Source organism: Panicum hallii, chromosome 1, assembly GCF_002211085.1.
Source record: "Panicum hallii strain FIL2 chromosome 1, PHallii_v3.1, whole genome shotgun sequence".
Taxonomy (NCBI): Eukaryota; Viridiplantae; Streptophyta; class Magnoliopsida; order Poales; family Poaceae; genus Panicum; species Panicum hallii.
The window spans coordinates 48,280,924-48,292,421 of NC_038042.1; the positions used below are offsets into that span (position 1 = coordinate 48,280,924).

At 46.7% G+C, this 11,498-nt stretch overlaps 3 protein-coding genes across 7 annotated transcripts; all 3 read left to right on the forward strand.

Annotated features, from left to right (window-relative positions):
• LOC112882233 lies at nt 1–5,736 on the forward strand. Of its 5 annotated transcripts, none has more exons than XM_025947424.1 (4): nt 1–177; nt 316–482; nt 1,417–1,585; nt 2,492–5,736. In XM_025947424.1, the coding sequence occupies exons 2-4, from the start codon at nt 369–371 to the stop codon at nt 5,542–5,544; spliced, it is 3,336 nt and encodes a 1,111-aa protein (XP_025803209.1). In that variant the 5' UTR covers nt 1–177; nt 316–368; the 3' UTR covers nt 5,545–5,736. The 5 variants fall into 5 exon arrangements, with proteins under 5 accessions (XP_025803209.1, XP_025803285.1, XP_025803135.1 ...); XM_025947500.1 differs by having other exon boundaries at nt 364–482; XM_025947350.1 differs by having other exon boundaries at nt 367–482.
• Nucleotides 5,737–6,041: 305 nt separating this feature from the next.
• Nucleotides 6,042–9,474, forward strand: LOC112882559 (protein FLUORESCENT IN BLUE LIGHT, chloroplastic-like). Its single transcript, XM_025947675.1, has 5 exons — nt 6,042–6,217; nt 6,320–6,465; nt 6,984–7,143; nt 7,241–7,558; nt 9,088–9,474. Exons 1-5 carry the CDS (start codon nt 6,115–6,117, stop codon nt 9,291–9,293), a joined length of 933 nt encoding a protein of 310 aa, XP_025803460.1. The 5' UTR covers nt 6,042–6,114; the 3' UTR covers nt 9,294–9,474.
• Nucleotides 9,475–10,137: 663 nt separating this feature from the next.
• LOC112882652 (glycine-rich protein-like) lies at nt 10,138–10,853 on the forward strand. The gene is made up of 2 exons (XM_025947790.1): nt 10,138–10,265; nt 10,384–10,853. Exons 1-2 carry the CDS (start codon nt 10,184–10,186, stop codon nt 10,575–10,577), a joined length of 276 nt encoding a protein of 91 aa, XP_025803575.1. The 5' UTR covers nt 10,138–10,183; the 3' UTR covers nt 10,578–10,853.
• Nucleotides 10,854–11,498: the final 645 nt, after the last annotated feature.

An 11,498-nucleotide genomic window follows, 5' to 3' on the forward strand; every position in this document is an offset into this window, starting at 1 on the left:
CTCATTGACAGCCCACCCGCTCAAGGGCCCTCGGGTTCATCTCCCTCTGTTTCTTAAAACTTTCCGTTCTCTCGGACTCTGTCCTCCCTTGGCTCTTCCTTCCCTAGCGGCGACGACTGGGCGAGCGGCGGCGTCACTTCTTCGTCCAGCCCTTTGCCGGCGACGAGCATCCTCCAGGTATTCCCGCCCCTTCTCTTTCCTTCTGCTGTGCGAGACGGAGCACCCCAAACCCTAACAAAACTATTTGTATTCGGATCTGAATCCAGTTACGATATATTACCTACTAACTTCGATTTCGTTTGCAAAAATTATCGGGTGTACATGTGTGCACCCATGTCCTTTGCTGGGTCCGCCCCTGACTAGCAGCCATGCTGGAGAAGATCGGGTTGCCGCCGAAGCCGTCAATGCGAGGCGCCACCTGGGTGGTGGATGCATCCCACTGCCAGGGTTGTTCTGTCCAGTTCTCCTTGTTCACTAGGAAGGTGATCTCATGTTTCCTTTTTCTTGTTGTCCCTTGCGGCGATGGTTTCAATAAGAGAATGAGAAGAATACGCTATCACCTCCTCAATCCTGTTTCGTTAATCGAAGAACATCATGGTTGGTGTGATGATTTGTTTCGTGGGGATTTAATGATGTTTTCGTTCGCTTGTGCTACTTGGTTTAGATCACTTGCTCCTCGAGCAGCAAAACTCACTAAGTCTAGGAATACAAAGCAGATCCATTGAATAAAATTTTTGATCAATGTAACCAACTGCTGGCAGATAATGGCCTTGATGCTCCTGTCTCATCACAGAAGACCTCGACCCTACCTGTACCATGACCTTGCCTCTCCAGACTTTATCCTCGTGCTCAGACACACGACTCATCCCTCGCGAGTCTCAAATTGATTGCTGCTGGCCATGGACAATTACAATTTTACTAGAGCTCAATTTATTTTTGCTTGAAGGCCCTGTTGTGTATGGGAATCAAGATATGTTGTTTAAATGTGATGTTGTTATCCATGCTGATATATATCATTTTGGTCTGAATCTGGAGTGTGAGAGAGTCTAGTGCTAAATAGGTAAAACTAAGTGCACTGGTGGTAATGTATTAGATGCTAAACTATAATGATTGTGTTTGGTTCATATTATCAATTGTTTTTTCCTTTCGTCATTTACTGCTTGTAAGGTGTATCATGAAGTTATGAAGCATGATTCTACTGCTTATCACTTGTTTGTTTCAATAAGTCAAATTCTTGCATTCGCCATTTTCATGGTGCTTCTGAATTTACCATTCAATTATCACTTGTTTCAATAAATTAAATTCCTGCATTCACCAGTTTGATGGTGCTTCTGAATTTACCATTCAATTACAAGGTGAACTTTATTGTAAGGTCTCAGCAGGAGTTGTGTTAACTTTTATGTATTTGATATGTAGCACCATTGCCAGAGATGTGGGGGCTTGTTCTGCAGCAGCTGCACCCAGCAGAGGATGGTTTTACGTGGACAGGGTGACTCACCTGTTAGAATTTGTGATCCTTGCAAAAAGCTTGAGGAAGCAGCACGCTATGAGTTGAGATATGGACACAAAAACAGAGCTCAAAGAGGTTTGTTTTTTTTGCTGGCCCTTTCTACAGTTATTTCTGCGAGGAACTACGATTTGGGTTATACTTGATACTCTGAAATATATCAAAATACTGTATATATGGAAAATTGTAATAAACCATAAACAATGAACGCCTCGTTGATTAATAGTCTTACTATCACCATGGAATCCATTGAAGATGCAATTTACATGTAAATTTGACTATCATCATAATGTAGAGCACATTTGCACATTTCGGCGCTTGTGCACAAGGTTTGAGCTGCAGGTGTATACTATTTGAAAAATTGATTTTGCACATTTGATTATGCTTTATGGGAAGTATATCCATATGGTCAGAAGCACAGGAGCTTATTGAAACTAGATCCTAACAATGGTGCTTGCAGCCTCTCAATGGTGAAGAATTAAACACTTCTAACATGTTCTTTGTTTGGGAAATTATTTTATTTTATTCTATGGTTTATATTTTGTTAGCTAAAACTACAAGTGCCTAACAATCTAACCAGTTGCGTTCAAATAGTTTTGGTCTTTGACCTGATATATATACAATTCTTTGTAGATCCACATATGTAAAGTTGTATTTTTTTCATATTTCAGTACCATATGCAGCATTTTTCTTATCATTATATTGCACATGCAAATTTGTCAAAGTAGAATCTATGGGAGCTAACATCTCTAGTGGAACTATGCATAAAAATAGTGGGTTATGCATGCATAAAAATATTGGGTTAGCATGCATGAGACTGATCTATGATAAATGGTGCACAATCAAAATCCAGAAAACTTGTTGGTCTTACCATGCTACAGACTTTACGTTTTTGGCTTCCAACTGTAGGTGTCATCTATGATTACTCATTTTTTTGATAAATATTTAACTTTTAGAAAAATCTTTTCTACACTATTTCCACAGCTACCACAAAAGCAGCTTCAAAACCAGAGGATGAAATTCTAAGTGAAATTCTTGGAGGTGATGGAGTGCAGACTCAGTATTCTCGCAAGGCATCTCTGGATTCTGAACTTCCTGGGAGAACCGCAAGCAGTGCCAGTGCCTCCAGTTCCAGTTCCAGAAGAACTTCTACTAATTTCAGTATGGATGCAAATGGAGATGATAGCCTCTCTGCTGCAGCACACAATTATGAACTCAACAACACTGCATCTATTTTTACCCCGGAGGAGTTGCGCCAACAAGCTGTTGAAGAGAAGAAAAGGTACAAAACTCTGAAATCAGAAGGTAAACCAGAGGAAGCATTGCGGGCTTTCAAGCATGGTAAAGAACTTGAGAGGCAAGCTGCAGGACTGGAATTAGAATTGAGAAGGAGCAGGAGAATGGCTACAAAAACTCCTAATGTAGCTGCTGTTGGTAGCGCCCTGACGACTGATATTTCTGAAGAGGCCGAAACAAAAAGGTCTTCAACTGGTAAAAGGGTTAAGAAAGAAAATGATCTTGCTTCTGAGCTCAGAGAACTAGGCTGGTCAGATGCAGACCTTCGTGATGAAACAAAAACAGCCCCTGTGAGCGTGGAAGGAGAGCTGTCGCAGCTTCTTAGAGAGGTGGCCCCTAAATCATTGGAGGGCAAGAAAACTGGTGGTATCGATAAATCTCAGGTTAATGCTCTGAAGAGGCAAGCCTTACTGCTGAAGCGAGAGGGTAGGCTAGCTGAAGCAAAGGAAGAGCTGAAGAAGGCTAAGATTTTGGAAAAGCAACTAGAGGAACAGGAGATTCTGGGTGAAGCAGAAGACTCCGATGATGATTTGGCTGCAATTATTAGGAACATGGACGATGATAAGCATGATGACATATTGATGGACGATCCAAAATTCCCTGCTTTCAGCTTCGAACAAATTCTGGGTGGCTCTAATGATCTTGCCATTGATGGCCAATTTGATGTTACAGATGATGACTTGAATGACCCAGATATGGCTGCTGCCCTAAAATCATTTGGCTGGAGTGAGGACGACGACAAACAATTGGAAAACCATGAATCTGTTTCTTTTTTGACAAATCAAGAGGCAATAAAGGAGCAAGTGCTTGCTCTGAAAAGAGAGGCTGTCGCAAACAGAAGGTCTGGTAATGTTGCAGAAGCCATGTCATTGCTTAAAAAGGCAAAGTTACTTGAGAAAGATCTGGAAACTGAAGAGGCAGACTCGAAGGTTCCTTCTCCAGAAGGACAGAAAACCGCGAATGCAGAAGATGTCACTTTTGCTTTGACGAATGCCCGACCTGTATCAGCACCAAAAAGTAAGCTAGCAATCCAGAGAGAACTATTGGCTCTGAAAAAGAAGGCACTAGCTTTGAGGAGGGAAGGGAAGGTGGATGAGTCTGAGGAAGAGCTGAAGAAAGGTAGTATTCTTGAGAAGCAGCTTGAAGAGCTTGAGAATTCTTCCAAACCACCTGCAGCCAAGGAAACCAGGAGCTTTGCATCTAATCCCCCATACAAGGTTGAACCCCCAAGTCTCAATCTTGCTGATGAAGGATTTGAACCTGAGGTTACAGACAATGACATGCAGGATCCAGCGTTGCTATCTGTGCTGAAAAATATGGGATGGGAAGATGTTGATACTGATTCTGCAAAAACAACTGACAAACCATCAATTTCTTCACATGTGGTTCCTCAGAAGTCATCGAAAACTAAGGGTCAGCTTCAGAAGGAACTGCTTGGTATAAAAAGGAAGGCTCTTGCGCTCAGACGGGAAGGGAAAAACATTGAAGCTGATGAGGAACTTGAGAAGGCGAAGGTCTTGGAGCAGCAACTGGCTGAGATTGAAGAATCAAGTAGCTTGACTGCTAGTCAACAAGGTGTTTCTACTGCTGGGCATCAGATTACTGAAAGTAAATATGGTGTTCAGCATCTCCCTAGTGTTGATGCAACTGTACCCCCATCTTCAGTAAGAAAAGCAATGAAGGGGGACGACGATATCTTGCCAGGGCTTGCATGTGAACCCGGTATGTCAGTGGATACTCTAGATGGTTCTCCAAGCAAACCGCAGACTGAGACAACTGGTTCTAAACAAGGCAATGTGGCAAAAGAAATCAGTGGCAGAACATCTTCAGCCTTGCCGTCGCCAGCTTTTACTGATCCCTTGGGATTTGAAAAAGGGTCGCATTCGCCTTCTGAAGTATTTGATCATAAAGATCCTCAGAAAACTCATGGAGATGATACTCTAAAAGATGAGATCTTACTTCATAAGAGAAAAGCAGTTGCCTTTAAGAGAGAAGGGAAGATGGCAGAAGCTAAAGAAGAATTGAAACTGGCAAAACTATTAGAAAAACGCCTTGAAGGTGCTCAACAAGATAGTGTGGATGGTGGTCATGAATCCACCACTGCTGTGCTACAGAGCAACATGGTCCAACAACCTGCTAGCTCCAGCAACGACACTGATGCTGTGGCCTCTGCCCCTCCTGCACAAGCAAGCAAGTCGACGCAACCTCAGAAAGCATTGTCCAGCCGAGACCGTCTCAAAATCCAACGTGAATCCCTTGCTCACAAGCGCAATGCCCTGAAGTTGCGAAGAGAAGGAAAGACTGCAGAAGCAGATGCAGAATTTGAACTGGCCAAGGAGCTAGAGAGCCAACTGGAAGAGTCAGACAACCAAGGTTCAAGTTCTGGCGGCAGGTCAGGAGAAGCAAATGACGCTGTCGTGGAGGATCTTCTTGATCCTCAGATCATGTCCGCCTTAAAATCCATCGGGTGGAGCGACATGGATTTATCCATGCAGTCTTCTAGTTCGCAGCCTCCGAAACACACGCAGTCGTCTAACGCGCAACCTCCAAAGAAAGTGGAAGCAAAGCCAGCTGTCGCAGCGACCAGCAAGCCTCAGAGTGAGAGGAGCCAGCTGGAAGAAGAGATAAAGGCCGAGAAACTGAAGGCACTCAACTTGAAGCGGGAAGGGAAGCAGGCAGAGGCCCTGGAGGCCCTTCGCTCGGCAAAGCGACTGGAGAAGAAGTTGGCCTCACTTAGCTAATCTTATCTTACCCTTCCGGATTGATTGTGTTCATCTTCAATTGTATGGTTTCGTTACTTGATGTCCCAGCTATAACTTAGAAGCATATTGCCATATCGAGAGGCTTATGTCTCGTGAGCTATGAGCACAGAACTTGAAAGCCCTTTCTTGTTGTATAAATAAAAGCTGATGGGCGACGATTCTTTTCACGAATTGGTGTATACAATCATGCGGCTAGGATTTAAAAATAACTCACTGTAATCATGTAACGAACTCTACTTTTTTGTGGTGTTTTGAATAATTACGCCTTTTCGTGTGGTTTTGATCTGTACAAATGGCCATGAAAAATAAATATCCAGGCACACACAAAAAAAACATACCTATGGGCTGAGCTGATCTTCATCTCCATGGGCTGACCAAGACGGTGTGCTACAGCCCACAGGCCCAGTCAAAACCTGCGTGCGGCCCGCCCCATCCATTCCCACCACCTCACGCGCGCAGCACGTGAGGCCGACCGTCATTACCCGACGCGACCGCGTCCCGCCCCCACACCCCGCCCGACGCCGACGCCGCCCGAGCCAGACGGCGGCGATGCAGGCGGGAGTCGTCCGCCGCGCCGCCAACGTGGGCTTCCCGTCACGCTCCATCATTCGGGGTGGCTTCCTTCTCCCCGGCCGCGCCCGCTTCTTCTCTGGTAAGCCGGTAAACCCCCGACTCCCCGAGGCCCCACCGCCCCAGGCTCTACTCCACCTTTGCTGCGTCGATTCACTCGCGTTCCGCGTTGATGCGAGAGTAGAAGACACCGCGGCGGCGCCACTCCGCGTCGACTCCTTGCCCCAGCCTCGGACCCATGGCCGCGGCGGTTTCGCGCACCTCCAGGCCGTGGATGGGGAGGCGCCGCGGCTGCCGGGCGTCCTCCGTGGAATCCTTCTCGACCATGAGGTGCGTTCGTTTAACCATTCGATTGCTGCAATGAGAAGCGAATCGATCGAAACATGAACCAACTACACGGCTGTTTGCATTTCGTGTGCTGCGGGGTACAGTACACTGATTCCACATGGTGCCCTGCGTCTGCCTGCGTCTTTGAGGTGACAAGCTGACATTGCAATTGAAAAATAAAAACCATGTAGATTGGCTATACGTATAATCTTAGATTAGATAGAGTCTCCAGTTCCAGTCATTTGTATTTTGATTGTTCCTCTGTAATCTGTATGATCAAACTACTTTTGTGGAATCAGTCGTGCAGCCATATGGGATTACATAACTGCATCTGAATTGAGCAGAATTTTTCCTGCACACCTGTGAGGAACTGAGGTTCCATGCAGAGTTCAAGAGAGGGAGGGAGAGGATTTTGGTGTGTGTGTGTGTGGGGGGGGGGGGGGGGTGCTGTTCTGTTCTCTATCAGTTGTGTATTGATATTGACCCTGCATTTATCTCTGTACTAAAATTTACCCCTGCAGAAAATGGCTTGTCCTGACCTTCTAAAAGCTGCTCTACTTTCGACCATGTCATTACTTGCTGTACCACTCGAGGCTTCAGCCGAGACGTGCCAGCCACCTAATTCTTTTGCCAATATGCCAATTTTTATTGCTGTCGCACTAATTGGAGCTGCTGTTGGTGGTAAGACATTTGAACCTACGTGCTCGCTGGCATAGTTGATGAAGAGGCACGTTTCTAGTAGGCTAATATTTTTTGCTTTGCGATATTTCACATGTAGGATTGTTAGCACGGCGAAGAAAGGAGGAATTGAAGCGGCTGAATAATCAACTTCGCCAGATCAATACAGCACTTAGAAGGCAGGCACAGATTGAGTCATTTGCGCCTGGCCTTACTTATGCACCTGTTGGGAGAACAAAAGAAACTGATGTTGTTGTTGACCCAAGGAAGCAGCAGCTGGGCACAAACCTGAGAAATGGGAAGAATTACATGAGGAATCAAGATCTTGATAAGGCAGTATTGGAGTTCAGGACAGCTCTGGAGCTTGCAGAGAGCATAGGAGATCGTTTCGAGGAAAAGAAAGCTGCACGAGGATTAGGTTCTTTTCTCCTTGATAAGCTCTGTTATTTATGTTTTTTTTATCAAAGTGGATGAAAAGTACAAAGTGATATTATCTCGCTGATCTTAAAAAAAGTTTCTGCTTATGCTTTCCCACCGCCTATATAAATGGACCATGGTCAGTTAGGCCACATAATCACCAAAGTGTAGTTTGACTGATCGGATACCAGCTCTGCTGTCCTCAGTTTGGCATCAAGCATTAGCTAAGTAGTGGATAACAGTATATGAGAACTTTTGAAAATGACTGAATGTTCGGTGCTATTTCACCTAGGTTGCATTTTCATGCCGTCCATGTATCTTAGTTTCTCCTGCGACAAATGTACTGTTGCTCCCTGTTTGAAATTTAAATGATTCCTTTAGTTAATCTTCTAGGAGAATTATTGCCAGGTCAAGATCTTGAAGTAAAGTGCTTATGTAGCTACATACTGAAGAATTATCTGCTTTCCTTGCTTTATAACTTGAGATTTGCATATCTAACATGAGTTGAAGCAAACTGGCAACAGGCTGAATGTTATTACTCAGCATAAGGTTAATTTTATTTGTCATGACAAATTTAGGGTGTGTTCGTTTCCTGAGGTCTAAAGTTTAGAGGGGTCACATCAAAGAGAATCTTGTCATTTAGAAGTATTAAATAAAATCTAATTACAAAACTAATTGCAGAACCTCAGGGCTAATTCGCGAGACGAATCTAATGAGGTATATTAGTCCATGATTAGCGGATGATTACTGTAGCATCACTGTGGCAAATTATGGATTAATTAGGCTCATTAAATTTGTCTCGCGAATTAGCACCCATCTGTGCAAAAAGTTTTGTAATTAGACTTTATTTAATACTTCTAAATAACAAGATTCTCTTTGATGTGATGGGTCTAAAATTTAGAGGGTGGAAACGACCACACCCTTAATATGTCTTACGAACTTCTGCTCTGAGTTGCCTCCAATCACAAAATTCTGTGATTTGTTGAGGTTGCATTATTTTATAGTAGTGTTTTGTTGGGTCAACCTTCTTTGTTGTTTCAGTGAAAACTTCTAGTTTATGGTCTGGCCACGCAAAACGTTATCATTGATTCTTCTTTCAGTTATCTGCACACCGAATACATGCTGTAGATCTTTATTTTGATTTTTGATGTGCGCTTACTGCTTAGTCTGTAGCTTTGGAGATTTGCATTTAGGACATTACCTGAAGCAAATTCTGCTGTGAACTAGTAGTGGAGACTGACTGTATGTTAGTGCTCAGGATAAGATAAATTTAATTTTGTCTCAAACCTCTGGTTGAGTTGTCTCCAATGAACAAACTTATGTAATTTGTTCTGGCTGTATTAGCATATAGTGGACTGGTGGTTTAATTTTTTCAATAGACAAGAGTATTTTGTCGAACTTCTTTATCACCCCCTAGTTTCCAGCTTCAGTCACTTGCACAGGCAGACACAAAGCATCGGTAGGCTGTTTCTTATGAAGTGAATCTGTGACCTGAGAAGTTCCTCACTGGGTACATGGCATTTTGGTCAGGTGCATCGCTGCAAAGGCAGGGGAAACACAGGGAAGCAATGAGGCAGTACGCCAAGGTCCTGGAGCTGTCCAGGGAGACGGGCGAGGACTCCGGCTGCACGGAGGCGTACGGCGCCATAGCCGACTGCTACACCGAGCTGGGCGACCTGGAGCGAGCGGCCAAGGTGTACGACAAGTACATATCGCGGCTGCAGCCCGGCGAGTAAGCAGCCGCACCCCCAAACTCGTTGCCGATGAGGCGGTGGGTTCCTCTTCTGCTGGTTGAGTTTTGTCCGTCTGTTGAACTTCACTGGAGGGCTTGGATTGATCTGAGAGCGATTTTGATTCATCTTTGTATATATATGGTTTGAGTTTTGCTAAAGCAGAAACCTCAAGTTTTCAGGGATTGGATTGCTCATTTGCTCGATTGACCGGTGTCGAACCTAGCTTTTCTGCTCCCTGACACCCAGCTTTCCGGTTGGTTGGGAGCAGCTGAGCGCCATGCGCGCGTCTTAAGGAAGGACCGTCTCGCCCATGCGACGGGTGTGACCATTGTCAGCGACAGCTGATCCACTCTGTGTTCGTTCGTTCGTGTGTGCGCGTACGTCTGTACACTGAACCTCGAGCAGCCAGCCCTGGCAGCGTTACAGGCACGGGAAGACGATCGACGGATGCGGTGCAGGTGGGGGTGGCGGCAGATAGAGTCCGAGCGTGCCCACGAAAGCTAGCGACGTCACTTGCTGCCGGCTAGGCGCGCGTTCGTGGCGCAGCAGCGGTCGCCCACAACCTCCAGGCGATCGCACCGATCGACACATACACGCTGCTAGCTACGCGTAGCACCGGACGAGCGAGCGAGGGTGGTGACCGACCTGCCCCTGCCCGGCCGTTCGCCGCCGTAGCAAAAATAATGAGAGCGCACGCACACCAACCGCCTCCATCGTCGTCTCTCCCCGTCGCCCACGTAAACGTCCTTATCTGCGCCGCCGCGCTCCGGCTCCGGCCGGGTATAAATACCACCTGAAGCCTGCTGTGCCTGGTCATCGGTCCCTCCTCGCTCGTTCTCTTCACCGCGACCCAGCTGCGACCTCCGATCGACGGCGGCACGGCTAGCAATATAATGGCGGCGTCCAAGGCACTCCTCCTGCTTGCGCTCCTCGCTGCGGCCGCCGTGCTCGCCACCGCGGCGGACCAACGAACCCGTGCGCCAGATGCTCGACCGTCTTCGTTTTTCTTCTTTTAATTTCTTACACACGATCGAGATGACGACGCTGATGCTTTTTTTCTCTCTCTCTTGTTATTACCCACCACACCAAGCAGATGACAGCAAGGAGAAGATGGCAAGCGGCGCCGCGGGCGTGGAGCACTGGCACGGCGGCGGCCACGGCCACGGCGGATCAGGTGATGAGCACAGCCACGGCTGCGAGTACGGCTGCTGCCGCCGCGTATACCACGGAGGCTGCCAGAAGTGCTGCCCGCCGCCCTCAGGCGGCGGCCCGGAGGTGGAGAACTAGCTAGCTAGCAAGACGTACCTGCGCGCCCGGCCTGGCGCCCAGCGAGGGTGTTCTTCAAACTCGATCTATCGTTGCACACAACACGGGTGTACGTAGCATATTTCTAGCTTGGCAGTGGTAGAATCCTCACTTGTCCTTACAAGTGAATAACGTGCGACATATGCATGTACGGATCGACCCGTGTGTGGACGTACACACGCACGTACGTCTTTCCCTGCTGCTGGTTCCAAATAATTAATACCAACGAGTCGTGCCACATATAGCAAGAGTTACATAGAGCGTTGTTGTGCTTGAAATCTAAACGAGATTGCAAGAAATATTTATCGGAGAAAATCTCTAGTCGGATGGCGGAATGCACCTGCCTAATTCTAGTCTACGATGAATTTGGGGGAAGTTAAGGAACGCTAGATCAAGGGGTGAATGAACACGGAAAGCACACAAGGGTTTAGGGTGGTTCAGGCCGCCGAAGCGTAAAACCCTACATCCACTGTGTGTTGCATTGCTTACGGGACTTAAGCTTCCGAGAGCTTGTGAGCTTGGGAGTCTTTTAATCCTCCCGAACCTCTTGTGTTCTAACAAGCGCGCTCTCCCTTTTATACGCTCAAGGGGAGCGCGTACACTGAACGGGGCCCCGACAGGTGGGCCTGGCTACATATTAAATAACGTACACATTGGAGCCTTTATGCCACAGATTCGAAAATCTTCCTCTCCGGCTCCTCCCTGTAGTCCTCGATCGGGAAGTTGATGGGGCATATCTTCTACCAGGGTATGGTCATGTACCGTTTCACCGGCAGAGTGCCTGCTGTTAATGACATGCACAGTAGAAGTCGTGCTGTCACTGTTGGGTCAATTCCCGCTGACGGGCGAAAGGGCCATGTTCACCTGCCGTGCTGTTGCTTCCGCGCAAACTGTAGCAGCGCA

Excerpts from the sequence above, each read along its gene's own strand:
- LOC112882652 (XM_025947790.1), top strand. The coding sequence starts at position 10,184 with ATGGCGGCGTCCAAGGCACTCCTCCTGCTTGCGCTCCTCGCTGCGGCC. Across the intron at positions 10,266-10,383 it reads CGCGGCGGACCAACGAACCC|ATGACAGCAAGGAGAAGATG; the intron begins GTGCGCCAGATG and ends CACACCAAGCAG.
- LOC112882559 (XM_025947675.1), top strand. The coding sequence starts at position 6,115 with ATGCAGGCGGGAGTCGTCCGCCGCGCCGCCAACGTGGGCTTCCCGTCA. Across the intron at positions 6,466-6,983 it reads GAATCCTTCTCGACCATGAG|AAAATGGCTTGTCCTGACCT; the intron begins GTGCGTTCGTTT and ends TTACCCCTGCAG. Across the intron at positions 7,144-7,240 it reads AATTGGAGCTGCTGTTGGTG|GATTGTTAGCACGGCGAAGA; the intron begins GTAAGACATTTG and ends TTTCACATGTAG.
- LOC112882233 (XM_025947424.1), top strand. The coding sequence starts at position 369 with ATGCTGGAGAAGATCGGGTTGCCGCCGAAGCCGTCAATGCGAGGCGCC. Across the intron at positions 483-1,416 it reads TCTCCTTGTTCACTAGGAAG|CACCATTGCCAGAGATGTGG; the intron begins GTGATCTCATGT and ends TTTGATATGTAG. Across the intron at positions 1,586-2,491 it reads CAAAAACAGAGCTCAAAGAG|CTACCACAAAAGCAGCTTCA; the intron begins GTTTGTTTTTTT and ends CTATTTCCACAG.